Consider the following 14,851-nt stretch of genomic DNA (forward strand, 5'->3'; position numbering starts at 1 on the left):
TTCCCACAGCCTCTTTCCATCGGGGCCGGGCAGGCAGCGGGTCGAGGCCGCCCTCCGCTCGCTCCCAGCGGGGACGGGGCTCCCACTGCCACCCCCACCCCGAGCCGCGGGGGCGGCGGCGGAGCGGGGGGGGAGGGCTCGGGCGGGGGCCGCCCCCGGGGGGCAGGGGGAGCCGCTTGCCCCCGGCGGGGCCGTCCGGGGGCAGGGCTCCGGGAGCTGCCGGGCCGGGCTGTGCCGGGCCGGGGGCGGAGGAGGCGGGGAGGGGGAGCCGCTGCCGTCACCGAGGCTCCCGGCTCGCTCGCCCCGCCGCCGCGGCAGCCCCAGCCCCGCTCCCACCCCCTCGCCTGCCCCCACCCTCCTTCCCTCTCCGTCTCGCTCGCTCTGCCGGCGAGAGCGGTGTTGCCGCTCTTCCCAGATGGCAGCCGGCAGCGCCATGCAGCCTCCCGCTCCTCCTCCTCCTCGCCCTCCTCTCCGGCTCTAAGTCAATGCCATGCTGCCGCTGCTCCTCCCGGCACTGCTGGCCGCCTGCCTGCCACCCTGCCAGGGCTGGAGCCCCTCGGCGGCCGCCGGCGGGCAGGAGGAGCAGGAGCAAGAGCTCTTCTTGCCCCCCGCCAACTCCTCCTCCCGCTCCTTGGCCGGCCTCGAGATGGACCTCGACGGGGCAGCGAGCAAGGAGGAAGGCAGCACCGCCAGCCCGGGCACGCCGGCTGCCGCTAGCCAAGAGCCTTTCCCTTCTGCTCCCACCTCCTCCGGGCAGCAGCAACAGCAGCAGCAGCAGCAGCGGCCCCAGCCGCAGGGGCAGCCGCAGCCCGCCGAGGACCCGCACTGCAATATCAGCGTGCAGCGGCAGATGCTGAGCTCGCTGCTGGTGCGCTGGAGCCGCCCGCTGGGCATCCAGTGCGACCTCCTGCTCTTCTCCACCAACAGCCACGGGCGGGCCTTCTTCTCCGCCGCCTTCCACCGCGTGGGGCCGCCGCTGCTCATCGAGCACCTGGGGCTGGCGGCCGGCGGCGCCCAGCAGGACTTGCGCCTCTGCGTGGGCTGCAGCTGGGTGCGGGGCAGGAGGGTCGGCAGGCTGCGGGGAGCCGCGCCTCAGCCCCCCGCCGCCTCCTCCTCATCCTCCTCATCCTCCTCCTCCTCCTCATCCTCATCCTCCTCCTCTTCTTCATCGTCGTCGCTCTCCTACCCGCCGGCGGCGGAGCCCGGCCAGTACTGGCTGCAGGGCGAGCCGCTGAATTTCTGCTGCCTGGATTTCAGCCTGGAGGAGCTGAAGGGGGAGCCGGGCTGGCGGATGAACCGCAAGCCCATCGAGTCCACGCTGGTGGCTTGTTTCATGACTCTGGTCATCATCGTGTGGAGCGTGGCCGCCCTCATCTGGCCGGTGCCCATCATCGCCGGCTTCCTGCCCAACGGCATGGAGCAGCGCCGCAGCACCAGCACCACAGCCGCCACCACCGCCACAGCCGCCACCGCCGCCGCCGCCGCCAAGTAGCCTCGCCCGGCGTCCCCTTCCCTCCCTCCCTCCTCGTGTGCTGCCGAGGGGCTCGGGCCGGGCCGTGTGGCGCTGCCCCTGCCGTGGTTTTTATGTTTTAAAGCGTCTTAAACGTGTGCTGAGGGGCGCGAGCGGCCGTTGGGGGCGAGCGGCCGTTAGGGGCGAGCAGCCGTTGGGCGCGAACGGCCGTTGGGCGCCAACCGGCGCCGCCTGAGGGGAGCCGCTCCCCCGCGCCGCCGGAGACGACCAGATCCTGTGTGCTCGTTTTCTACCTTTAATACCCGTTTTAAACGAACCTTTTAGTAAAAAAAAAAAAAAGAAAAAAAAGCCTCCCCCCCACCAAAAAAAAAAAAAAAAATTAAACGTGGAAAATAAAAGATCCTCCCGTTCAACCGCATTCGTTGTAGTCAGCAGCTTTTTTTTTTTTTTTTTTTTTTTTTTTTTTTTTCTATATGAATTCAGTCCGAGCGATTTTTTAATTTTTTTTTCTTTATTTACCAAAATAAGTCTCTCTCTTTTTGGCGGGATCTCGAACTGAAGCGGTCTGTATATTGTAATTGCCGAAGTTGAACTTTAACGAACCTTTTGCACTGTATTTGCACTGTTGAGGTAGTGTGTAATTATTATTGTAGCTCCACGTTACTCGGCTTTTAATACAGAGGTTTTCTTCCTGGAGCCTCCGTAGCCTTCTGTGGGTCTGTTTCTGCCGGGCTGGACAGGAGGGCTCAGCCGCCTTCCCCATCTCCAAGCTGGCCACGAAGCTCGTCCTTCCCTGCGAGAGGATGTTACCGGGGTTGTTGGTGGAAAAAGGGAATGCCAAACCTTTCCCAAATGGTGTTTGTCCTATCCTTGCAGTAGATTTAAGTCTGTATGCCTACCTGGGGTGGGGTGAGGGGGGATGGAGAACATCTGCATCCCCAAAAGGTGTTTGCTTAGCACAGTTCCAGGACTGTGGCTTTCTTGTCGCTTTGAGGTCGGGTGGCTCCGAATCTGGGAAGCTCAGGCCTTATCTTTGAGATATATTACAAGGAGCACAGTGGCAATTTTCCGGCCTCCACAAGAACATTCCTCAAAAACAGCTCAGCCCCGGCATATTTGTTGAAGATGTGGTAATACTGTACCGCTTTTTCACCTACAAGTCCATAGGGCTGTTCACAGGTTGCCTGTGGGGTGGACAGAGGGGAGGAACTGCAGGTCCACAGCTAGATTACAGCCGCCACTGTGCAAGGGTGCAAGAAAGAAAGGTTTGCAAGGTTTCTTCTCTCCTGTCCAAGCAGCCAGTTGCATAGCCTGAAATACCATTCAGTGTATACTTGCAACTCTTTAGCCTTATGAGAAGTTGTTTCTTTTGCCTTAGACACTCTTAGTCCAGCTGAAGTTTCTGAAACCAAAATGTAAGCTAAAGTGAGAAAGGTTTGCAATAGGAATTCTCATTCCTTTGACAACATCAATGTATTTAATTTGTTAGGAACACATGAACTCACTTGGAGGCTAATTTGATGTATTTGTAATGTTGTTTTCTTCCCCATGTTTTGGTGGAAATGACTGGATGAAAGGTCTGGAAACATTAAATTTTTAGGATTCTGTAGCTCAAGGACTTTTTTCTTATTCTTTTTTTATTTGAGAACCAAATAAAAAAATGCATGCTCTATGTGTATACTGTCTGGAAGAAAACAAAGACAGAAACAGATTGGTAAACAGTATAAATAAATTAAATCAAGATTTTAAAATCTTCCATGTTACTGGGCTACCTCTACATCCACTTTTTCTCTTGTTGATTGTAACGGGTGTTCACTTGCGTAAATGTTGCATTGGGTTGTTTTCGGGAAGGAGAGTCCAGTCACCACGAGAAACATGCATTTGACCTGTTGATCTGAAGGGCACATTCCCCCGTGTGCTTCGTTTGCAGAGCCCAGTTTTTCTTTCCACGGCGTGAGAAGCTGATTGTTATTTCCGCCGTGTGAGGATTGTTCTGCACAGAAACACAACGTGCTAGAGAGCGATTATTTGCCTACAATGCCCCGTGTGAGGGGGAAGCCCTTTCATACTGAAAGGCAAGGCTACCGAGGAGCATAAAGGCGATGTTAACACCCCCCCAAAAGAAAGATGCTCTGCATATGAGATAACCCTCGGAAGGGTTGCTGCACCAGGAGAATATTTCTGGTTAACAAGATGCGTTTAGGCAGAGAGTTAACAACTCCTGCTGAAGTTTTGCTGCTTCTCTAATGTGTGGTGCATAGTATTCGCTGGGGTGCAGGGTGTCTGTGCCTGTGCTGAGTGTTGTGATCTCGTTCTTGCTTATCCTAGTTTCACCAGTGACGTGCTGTTGTTGTTTTTTTGTTTGTTTGTTTGTTTGTTTTTGTTTTTGTTTTAATTGCACCACCGTAAGCAAGGGAATGATGTTGCGGTCAGAAGCAGGCAGCTTCAGTTATTAAAGGCTTTTTATTTGCCATTCTCAGACACCCACCAAGAGCCCTAAAACTGGGACAATATGGTTTGGGGTGTGTCTTTAAACTTCTACCAGCATCAGCTTGAATCCAAACAGTGTAAATAGGCAGTGCCATATTCGGGATATTTTGCTGCTAAAGGAAAGAAAAACCCCAAAGGCAAATCTTGTCCAGAATACAAAACCTGCACTGTGTTCAGGGAGTGCTGATCTCGGAGGCAAAGTGCAAAGAGCACTTTAAAGGAAGATGTTTCCATAGATCATCACAGGAGGGCTGAGCACATCCCCTTCACAGAGAGAGGGCAGCCAGCGCTTCTGCCCCACAGACAGGACTTCACGGCACAGTGGAGGGTGCAGAAGCTGCCTCCTCTACAGGGTTTAGCCTGGCGTCTCCCAGCCCTCGGGTTTCGCTGGGGCGGCAGCAGGGTTGCTCCTGTGAAAAAGAGAGGTGTGCGTTTGGCACCTGCAGCTCTTCTGGATTCTCGGTGGCCCAGGTGGACAGGGAAGTGCCTCTCAGCTGCCACGGGCTGGAGCGGTCACTGTGGAAGGGCACCGTACAAACCATCCGCCTTCTTCGGGCACTGGCACGTCTGCTCCAGCATCAGTAACCCTGCTTCCCAAGCCGTGGCTGCTACTGCGGCTCTATGTAACTGATAATTTTGGGTGGCAAAAGGCTGTGTCCTTTCTCGTGCCACTTTCCCCCACATCCATGGGGATTTGGGCTAAATTAAACCCAGAAGATTCAAGCTCAGCGTGAAGTGAAATGATGCAACTCCATGCGAGCCGGTTTTAGATTCTGACTCCAGACACCAAAGTGTCTGTATTTATTTTCTCTTTCACTGGCAGTGGAGCTCTATTGTCTTTTTACAGTGTGTGTGTGAGTGATTCTTAGCCATTTTTATTCCTTTGGATTTATTTTTAAAACCAGTTGGTAGCAGGGGCAGCATCAGAGCAGGATTAGTCATCCATATCTACTCCTTCATATACTCAGGGAGGGCTTGTATGTACATATGTACACAGATGTATATATACAGGAGGACTTGCCGTGTACAAAAGAAGGTCAAAACAAAAAGGGGGAAGAGGTGCTGAGAAACAAATTACACTGAACAAGTAATACTGGCTTTTCTTTGCTAACTATGTGTTTGATCATGTTCCCCGGTAAGTTATCCTGGCTTTATTTATGTACACGTGCTTGTTGGAAAGTAAGGGATACCTAAAAACAGGTAATTTCTCAATTTCCTTTCTATGTAATTCAACTGTGTTCGATTTTGTATTTTACTTTTTCACCCCAAGAACCAGAAACTCCCTCTGAGAGAGCTTCAGCATGAGAAGGTGCTGGGCTTGTATACCACTGTTAGACTGGTGCAATTTTTTGTTCCATGTTCAAACCTCAGAACTGGATTTTTTTTTCCTCACGTATTTGCTTAGTTCTGTTTTATAGATACATCAGAAGCAGAAGCAAACAGATGAATATGCAGTTTTAGCACGGATGCGATTTTGCTGTTACTTGGTTCCACATGCGTTCCTGTAATAAAAATATAAAAATGTAGTGCAAGAGTGATTACATATTATGTGAGTATATTACAGTTCAGTAGGGTATTAGTAATCAAGAACAGTTTCTATATGTCAACATGTGGCTATTTGGGGCAAAATCACCATACCTGGGTAAACATGAGAATAGTCATTTATTCAGGGCTCAGTTCATGAGTTCTTTCGATGATTAATACACGCTGCAACAACAGTACTATTTGTGCAGTAAATATTACTCACTATGAGTAAGGGCTACTGAACCAAGCCCTCAAAAATTTAATTAAATGCCTTACTTGGCTGAGTAAGTATTATTCATTGTGACCTCAGCTTGTTGAATAGAAGTGTCTCCAGGGCTGACATTACGTGATCCCAGGGGCTGCACAACAGCCCAGTGAAATCAAATAGTTAATTGAAGCTTTCTATGACTAAAGATCAGAGAATCTATTTTAAAGATGTGTATCTAGATATAAGAATAGGTAGTGCCTTGCTGTTCCTGTTGGTTTTTATACACATAGCTTGCAAGTCCGCACTCAGGATTTCTTGGTACAGCATAGAGCTTTGCTAGTTTGGAAATTAGCTTTTTTCTGAAGCTTGTTTGAAAACACCTATTATTTTTCACAGAATTTTACTAAGCAAATATCACTTTTCTTCAACACATGTCAGGGAAAGGCCTTGATTTAAAACCAAACCAAAACAACAAACAACAAAACCCATTTCAATGATTATGGGGAGATGCATAAACATCAAATCCCAAATGTATTCAGATTTCAAAATAGAAAAAAATCTTTTAAGTCAATAACTGATGTTTAAAAGCATACTTTAAATAAAAGACATTGTTTTCCATTTTTACCTCAAAACTAGAACACTTCAAGGAAGATCAGAAATGCAGATGAGTATTTTACCTTGGAAAAGTGATTTTGTGGGGGAAAAGGATATTTCTTTACTCCCGTTTTTGTAGTCATATTCTAATTCTGGCATTCTCTTCCATGATTAGGAATCAATCACAGCTTGTGACGGATGAAGGACTGTACTTCTCGTCCCTTTTTCATAATAATTCTGGTTAAATAAGATGTTCAAAACAAGAGCAAATTTTTAAAAATGTAGCTTCGCTTGTTTGTTTTGTTTCTATTCTATTATGCTAAGGGAGAATGCAGCCTGGAATAAAATTTGGGATATTAAAGATGTTTACAAGAAATGTCTGGATCATGTTTAATTAAATTTGTGGCCAGACTAAATCTCACAATCCAAATACCCTCCAGTAGCTTGATCATCAATATAACAACCAGAGGAGTCTGTGGATCTGCGTGGTGGGAAAGCCAGGCTCTAAAACCTTACCTCTTATTTTAGCTTTGCTATTGTCTCACCAAATCACCAATGCCAGAGCATAACTGGAAGATCCAAATATCCCGTGAAACTCTTGGTGTTTCTCTGTGTGTGAGTGGTTCTTAGCTTCCAAAGAAAAACACCCAATTAATGAAACGAATTCTAGATCAGTGCGGTTCTGAACAAGTGCATTCATGGGGAGTGTGAAGTTAAATTATGTTTTTGTTCCTTGTAAGGTGACACTTGCTAGAAGCAGTGGGACCTTACCTTGCTGGTGTCATTCTGGGTGTTGCTAAGCAACATGAAGTGGTTAAAATGGAGATACAGAAGAACATTGAAGAATAAAGGAAACAAAGAAATAGAAGAAGCATTAAAAAAGTGAGTAAATGTGCCAGCACATTTTTGCAAAGAAGTAGAGAAATACCAACTGGGTAAAAGACAGTGATTGAGAGCAAAAAGCTGACATAAGATGAATTAAAAACTTGATTCCATTGTTCGTATTCCATCAAAAATCTCAGTGCTGTGCCTGAATAATTGACTGCCATTTTGGCCCGAAATGAGGGCAAAAGAAAATAGGAGCCTGGGAAGAAATGGGAGGCTAAAGAAAAATTAGGGGTGGAACCACCATGTCATAAGTAAAAGGAAGAAAGAAATCGCTCTACATATTGCTGGAAACCATACAACAAAATGGAAGGCACTCTCCTGCGTGTACTTTCCAGTCTAATTTTCTTCAGATGTTCCTTGGTGCCGTAAGGAAAACATACTAAACACCTTTTTTATTGAATATATATGTTTCTTCCATCGTATCTTGCTTTGAGCCATGTCAGACATATGTTTCTCATTGTCCAGCACAGGAATGTTCAACAGAGTTGTATTAAAGCTTTTCACTTGGGCTGAAGTAGTGCTGGTGTTTCCCACCGTATTTCCCAGGCCGGACCGCTGCTGTTGACAAGATGACATGCTGGGATGCTGTTTATAGCATGCTGATGATCTGTGTTGCCAGTATCTTCCCACTCAAACATTCCAAAGACTGCCTAGTCTTCATTTCTTTTCCCTATAGTAATTGTCTCCTAAGTTTCACTCTGCTTTTTCTTCTGTCATTGAAAATTAATCATTCTTAAGATTTGCTCCTTATTTACTACTTCCCTCTTCCCGTCTCACTTTCCCTACCATGTTTATATCTTTCTTGACATTTTCTGGCTTCAGATTTCTCACCTGTCTTTCCCACAAGTGTGTCTTATATTATCAAGCTATAAAAACATTCCAGGAAACTGCGCTGTCAATTTCTTCTGCTTTTCCACTCTCCTACTCACCCATTCCAACCATATAGCTCATGCCTTTGGTGTGTAATACCTACAATCCACATGTCTCCTTCCGTCCTCTGCTCGAGCCAAGGGTGGATGTCTCCCACCTCGGGGAAGCTCTGCACAGCCAGAGAAGCAGTGATCTCGCTTAGAAATGGACCAGCTGGAAAAGTTGCACGCAGCTCGGGTATGCAAGTGCAGGGTCACGAGCATCACTTCACTGTTTCAGCATGAACCCTGCAGAATGGAAGGCCCGTGCCTGGATCATGGGGCACATGGAAGAGCAGAGAGCCCTGGCAGATTTTTTTTCAAGTGCTGGTCTAGCAGTGTTCTGGCTTTACTGGTAGATGACTCAGTGGCCAGGACAACTCGCTGCAGCCTGCCTTTTATGAGATGATAAATACATACATTTCATGCTGGAGTCTGTGAGTGCTCAAGCCTTCTGCAATCAGCAAGCCTGTCTGTGGCTCTGTTTCTCTATCTGTAGAGGAAACAATATTTACCCTTCTCATACTGGTAGTGAAAGGATTAGTGAGCTAAATCCCATATGGCATTTTGAGCATGCGAAGCACAATAAAAATGCAAAATGTGTACATGATTTTATTCCTCCTCCGTTCTTTATTTCACTGAAGGGCACAGTTTGAGCCTCCAGTTGTTAAATTAAGGTATTCCACACAATTTTGTCCACAATTTAGCCAGGCAATAGCTGTACCCTGGAAATGCTTTTCCCATTGAAAGGTGCTGCTGTGAGCAGATATGTTAAAAACAAATCATTACTAAGTGATGAATGTTACTGAAAGAGATTCTCATTAATCCAAAAGCATATGAAAGAATCCCCCAAGGTGTAAGAAATACTTTCTAGGAGGTGAATATATGAAAAAATTGGTGTGGAGGTAGCTGGTGGAGATTTAATCATGGGGCTATTTCATTTCTTTTCTTGCACTACTTGTTTCATCACATTTTCTCTGGGGAATGTGAGCTGTGCCTAATTATGCCAGCAATGTAGTTGCTTCTAAATGGAAACTGGAAACTACTTTCTTCAGGCAACACACACTACGAATTCTTGAGATTTTTACATTTCCTCCAGGACATGTAAAACGCTTAACAATGTCAGGCCACATCATTTTCTTAACCCACAGAAACCCACTTTTGGGGCATGATACCTCACAGTGTGTCCAACGTAGCCTTGCAGCAGCCTGTCTTTTCCCTGAGGATTTCTCACAGTGCCCCAATTCCCACTCTGGAGCTGTAGGATCATTCAGGGGGTAGGAACATGAAGACAGAGGCCTTATTCCTCTGAGCTCATCTCCAGCCATGCATGACATTTCCCTCTCTCCTCGAAGAAGAATTGTAGTGGATATTTCAGTGAATAAATTTACAGCAGGTCCATGCAAGCAGCAGTTTCTCACAAGAACTAATACACCTGTACAGGTCACACTTTCTGGAGAGGACCATGGCCAGCAGACCGCTCATTCCTTTTGCCCTTGGCTGGCTGCAGTCTGTCCACAGCTATAGGACCTCATAGGTCCAAGGTGCTGCAAAGGGAAGCACATTTACAGTCTGGGAAATGAAGGAGGCGTTATCCTGAAGGTCATTTTGAGATAAAAAGATCTATAACTGAGCTATTCAGGAGTGTCTGTGCACTACCTGGATCTTTGTACCTGCTTTTACACAATTTCCCACAGCATTTTCCTGCAGAAACTGGCTGCTCCTGGCTTGGACAGGCGTACGGTTCACGGGGTGAAGGACTGGCTGGATGACAGGGGCCAAATGTTTTTGTGAGTGGAATTAAACCCGGTGGCGGATGGTCACCAGGGACATCACCCAGGGCTCAATCTTGCAGCCAGTTTTGTTAGACACTGACATATCAATGATCTGGATGAGGAGGTTGAGTGCACCCTCGGTCCCTCTGTACTTGGCCCTGGTGAGACCGCGCCTCAAGTACTGTGTTCAGTTTGTGCCCTTCACTACAAGTGACTTGCTCAAGTGTTTACAGGGAAGAACAACAAAGCTGGTGAAGAGACTAGAAAAAAGACATATGAGGATTGACTGAGGGAACTGGGGCTTTTTAGACTGGAGACGAGGAAGCTGAGGGAAGACCTTGTTGCTCTCTACAGCCACCTTGAAGTGAGGATGGTGTCAGTCTCTTTTCTTTGGTGAGACTAATGATAGAACACAAGACAATGTTCTCAGGTTGTGCCAGGATGGGTTTAGATTAGGCATTTTGAAGAATTTCTTCTTGAAGAGCGCGGTCAGGCATTGGAACTGGCTGCCCAGGGAAATGTTGGAGCCCCCATCCCTGCAGGTATTTAAGTGATGTGTGGATGTGGCACTTAGTGACATGGTTTAGTGGTGGGACTAAGTAGGTCAGGTTGGTGGCTGGACTTGGTGATCTTGAAGGTCTTTTCCAACCCAGACGATTCTATGATTCTATGTAGTGATGTCTTTAATGCACACAGAGAGTTTTCCAGGACTTTTTGTTCTGTTTTATTTTATTTTTCAGAGTTTGACTATGAATATATACTACTTTGGGAAAGCTTCTTTGTCATGCATATAAAATGTAACTCCACAGGCTTTGCTCTAGCTACCCTGGAGTGAGAGTGGATTGCCCATGACAAAAGTCATTCTCCAAAATGTCACTTATTTATCTTCAGTTCTGAAATGGAGACTCATATCCTCTCCCCTTGAGATAGCCATCATAACACTCACAGGCACCAGCCCATGCTGAGTTGAGACAGAAGAAGGAAACTCTCATTTTCCTCCTACGTCTGGCATATTTCATGCCTGTGACAATTTAGAGTTCCCTGAATTCAGACAGTGAGATTGATAATGGTGCTGCCCAATGCTAACTGAAGTACCGTGGGTGGAATGGGTCACAGAGATTTACTCTCCTCCCACAGACGAAGTACAGAAAGAAAACAATGTTGGCTAATCTGTTTCCTTACATGTGCAGAGCACAGCAAAGCAGGCATCAGTGGCTTTGCCAGTGTAAGAAAAACAAAAACCCGAATCATAAACTCTGCATGAACTAGTTCTTTAAAAATAAAAAAAAAGAACCACTGCTACACATGCAACTCCTGGTGATTGCCATGAGAACAACCCCAGTGTAACTGTAGCTGGAAAGTCTTTTACCATAGTGACATGAATATGACCACTTTTCAAAAATTCCCAAATTAATTTCATCAGATCGTCTGTGATTCAGCTGATAACTGCACTATTTTTAGTATCTTCATGTCTGCCAAGTTGTCTCTATTGCTGTCTTTCTTCTGGTATATAAAAAAGGTAGTAAACAACCCATGCTGATGAATAACATGGAAGTTAATGACATTTCTGACATAAATAAATAAATACATAAAAACTGCTTGAAATCCCAGTTAAATCATTCTGACTGTGATATTCAGAGAGCTGGCAAACTGGAAAACGTGAAAGAGTTAATGCATATCTGTGATATATTTAAAATACCCAAATCCTCAGTGTGGAGGACTACAGGTTGGCTGTAGCAACACAAAGCATTCACAGCAAGTTCCCAAGCATATGTTTTCTGCTATTACTTGGCAAATAATAGTTATGCTTAGCTACTTCCTAATTTCTTCCAATCCCACATTCATGATGAAACCAAATATTCATGAGAATGCACATAAAATATGTTTGAATTCTGAGTTCCTTGATGATAGAAGCTAATAAGTTTATCTATCTATAAGTCTATCTTGAGTAGTAGGGTTAAAAAAAGCCCCAGATGTTTTCTCTCTTGGTTTATCTTCATTTTCTTGTCTTTCTTTCCTGTAGCTGCCATGCTGCCTGTTTTTGCTCAGCCTGCTTTTGGTTGTGGTTATCTAGGCAGCCGTGTAACTTGTGAGCATTGCTATAGGTGATGCTAATCCTTCTAGGCTTGGAGCTAGCACATGAACAGAGGGTGCTGAAGGTTTTCTTACATTGCCTGTTGTAAAGTGTGGAGCAAAAAATGAAGTCCATGTGTGCTGCAATGATTTTAAAAAATGGATCTTTATTCATCAGATACAAAACACTGAGCAGTCGCAGTCTGGACACAGCATAAGCAAAGGAGGATGTTATCAGCTCCTCTGTTTTTAATTTAAGCTTTCATCGTTGATAGCATTTGATGAATTTAACAAATAAATGTGTTGAGGGGTGTGAGTTTCTACACTGCTGTAGGATTTTGCATTACTTAGAGAACCTGAAAGAACAGATCGTGTGAGGAGCACCTCTGATGGAAAATACAGCACAGCAGCTCTGCTTTCCATAAATACTGTGTGTTGACTTACCCCACCGCCACAGCACATGTAGGATGACCAGACTGAGCTGAAATAGCCAAGCCATCTCCCTGGCACCTCTGGAGGGGCAGGAGTCACCATGGTGGTGACGAGGTAACCTCCGTGCCACTTGGGAGGCAGAGCCCTGCAGCCATGGCCTCACCACGTCCATGGAGCAAACAGCCGGGTGAGTCTGAGGGGTGAATCTGCTTTCCTCTTGTGGTTGCTCACTGGTAGGAGATCCCACATCACTACTCTGCTAGCTTGGCTCTAGGTGGGAGCAAAGGTAAAAATCACTGTGTGCTTGGACTGGTCTGAAGAGGCACTGAGAGCTAATCTGGCTGCTGTCGCTTTCCATGTGCTCAGTAATGCTTTCTTGGCTTTTGCTCTTCTCTGCTCTTGAAGGTAGACATCCAGCAAGCTCCATAGATGTTTAACAAATATCCATCACTAAAACAAGGTCATTTAGCAAAGTCTTCATTACGGTAGCTGCTAGTGGCAGCCAGAATTTTTAGAAGGCATTTCTATCAAGTAAGATTTTCTGCAGTTGTTTGCACCTTTAGGTCAAGCGACTTGGTTAAGTTTGCACCTTAATGGAATCCAGAAGTAATGGCTGAAGGGCAATTGTTGACATTGCTGGTTTAAATACTGCATGTTTCTTGCATTTTCAAGGTTTCACAATTCCCTCCCCCCCCTTCATTTATTTTTCCCCATTGGCTATTTGGCTTCTAGCCATCACCACAACACTACAGTTCCCTCTTTTCACTGACCCATGTATCAGAATAGGCTGTGCCGAATAGTTTTGGATAAGGCTATGCTCCTGTTGTGTATCTCATTGTGTGTTCTGAATTTTCTTCTCCCCAAGCTCCTGTTGGAAGATGACAAAATAAGTAGCTACTGCTGTTTTGCTCACAGAAGAATCCATTTCTGGCCAGTACTGCAACTTCCCTCTAACACTGTTATGTGAGAGCTGCTCATGCTCAAAGGTCTGAGTGATTAGCACTAACACAACTGGTATTTTAATCCAGCAGTGCTTTTGGTTATGGCCTCTGTGCATGGATATTTATGCTTCATTAATAAGCAGACATAGTGTCTAATAAGGTTATGCTTATATGTGCGATACACAGAGAATGGCATTTAAAAAGCAAGCTGTGCCTTGTCCTAAAGGCCAACGTTGTAATCAGATTACCATCTGCATACTAAAAAATAAATAAAATAAAATAAAATAAAATAAAATAAAATAAAATAAAATAAAATAAAATAAAATAAAATAAAATAAAATAAAATAAAATAAAATAAAATAAAGCAAGTCACCATGCAAGGCCACGGCCACAGCAGCATGCCTGTCACTTTGCAACACGTGCTCACAGTCAGGGAACAACTCCAGAGGTTTCAGCTCTGCTGCACCCCTCCAGCTTGCACCTTTCCACAGACGATGCTGTGCCCAGCGCTCTCCATCTGTGTCCCTGCTCCTCTCACTCCAAATAACTTGGACTAACCAAAAAATGGGGTCCCCTTGAGCACATGCTGTGGGTTCCAGGCAGCAGGGCTGCAGTCGGTCCCCAAGCCCCAGGCTGTCCTCGGGGGCTGCTGGGCTGCCTCTCAGTCCCAGTGAGCTTTTGCTTGGCCCCATAGCACAGCTCTGGGCTGCGGATGTGGTCCTGGCTCCTGGCTCCTGGTCCTTGGCTTGTTTCCTGCTGTTTGGTGCTGCGTGCCTCTCCTACCTTGAGCCCGTTGGCTCCCACCTGCATGATTTCATTCCCAACTGCTTTGTCTGACCTTGCTTGGTCTCCAGCTGCATCCTTTACCACCTCTTATAAAGACTTGCCTCTCATCACACCATGTCCCTGACCTGGCTCCTGAGGCTAAAATAAGCTTTTCGGATGGGAAACCTGAAGATGGAAGGTTTTGTTCCTTTAGTCTAAATAGTTGTTCTCTACCCAACCTCATCAAGACTCCATGGTGATTAATTTTTGGTGTAAATAATTCACAAAGTTGAAAGGAGCAAACACACAGTTTAGGCATGCCAGTACAACTAAAGTGCACGATTTCTCTTAAAGTACATTGGAGAAGAACAGGACCAAGTACAGCCTGTACTCTCAGGGGACACAGACTCACAGAAATACGGGTATTTGTGGGGCACATCCATGTTTGTTCTTCAGAGCTGGGGATTTGCTTTAGCAGCAATGCAATTTATGATATAATCACACCGCCTAATGATGCCATCAAATACTGGCCCATATAATGAGCAAGAATGACTCTCTGGCAAGTAAGATAGCAGAAGTGGTTTGCAAATGCACATTTGCCAGCCATCCTGTTAATGCACAGTGCCATAAAGCACCATTAACATCTAAATAAGCACAGGCTAAGTAGGCTTACCAAATCAGCTTTATTACCCCAGCGTGTGTGTGCTTTTGCCTGCCAACCGAGTCACGGTGCCGGCAATTCCCCCACTGGAAGCAGAGCCATGTCCTGCCAGAACAGCACG

General features: G+C 46.2%; 1 protein-coding gene across 1 annotated transcript; it reads left to right on the plus strand.

The window, feature by feature from the left end:
• The first annotated feature begins 397 nt into the window (after positions 1–397).
• On the plus strand, positions 398–1,492 carry TMEM158 (transmembrane protein 158). The gene has a single exon (XM_032180706.1). It carries the CDS (start codon positions 491–493, stop codon positions 1,490–1,492), a length of 1,002 nt encoding a protein of 333 aa, XP_032036597.1. The 5' UTR covers positions 398–490.
• Positions 1,493–14,851: the final 13,359 nt, after the last annotated feature.

The sequence above is a fragment of the Aythya fuligula genome, chromosome 2 (assembly GCF_009819795.1).
Source record: "Aythya fuligula isolate bAytFul2 chromosome 2, bAytFul2.pri, whole genome shotgun sequence".
Lineage (NCBI taxonomy): Eukaryota > Metazoa > Chordata > Aves > Anseriformes > Anatidae > Aythya > Aythya fuligula.

Coding starts and splice junctions, on each gene's coding strand:
- TMEM158 (XM_032180706.1), top strand. CDS start 491: ATGCTGCCGCTGCTCCTCCCGGCACTGCTGGCCGCCTGCCTGCCACCC.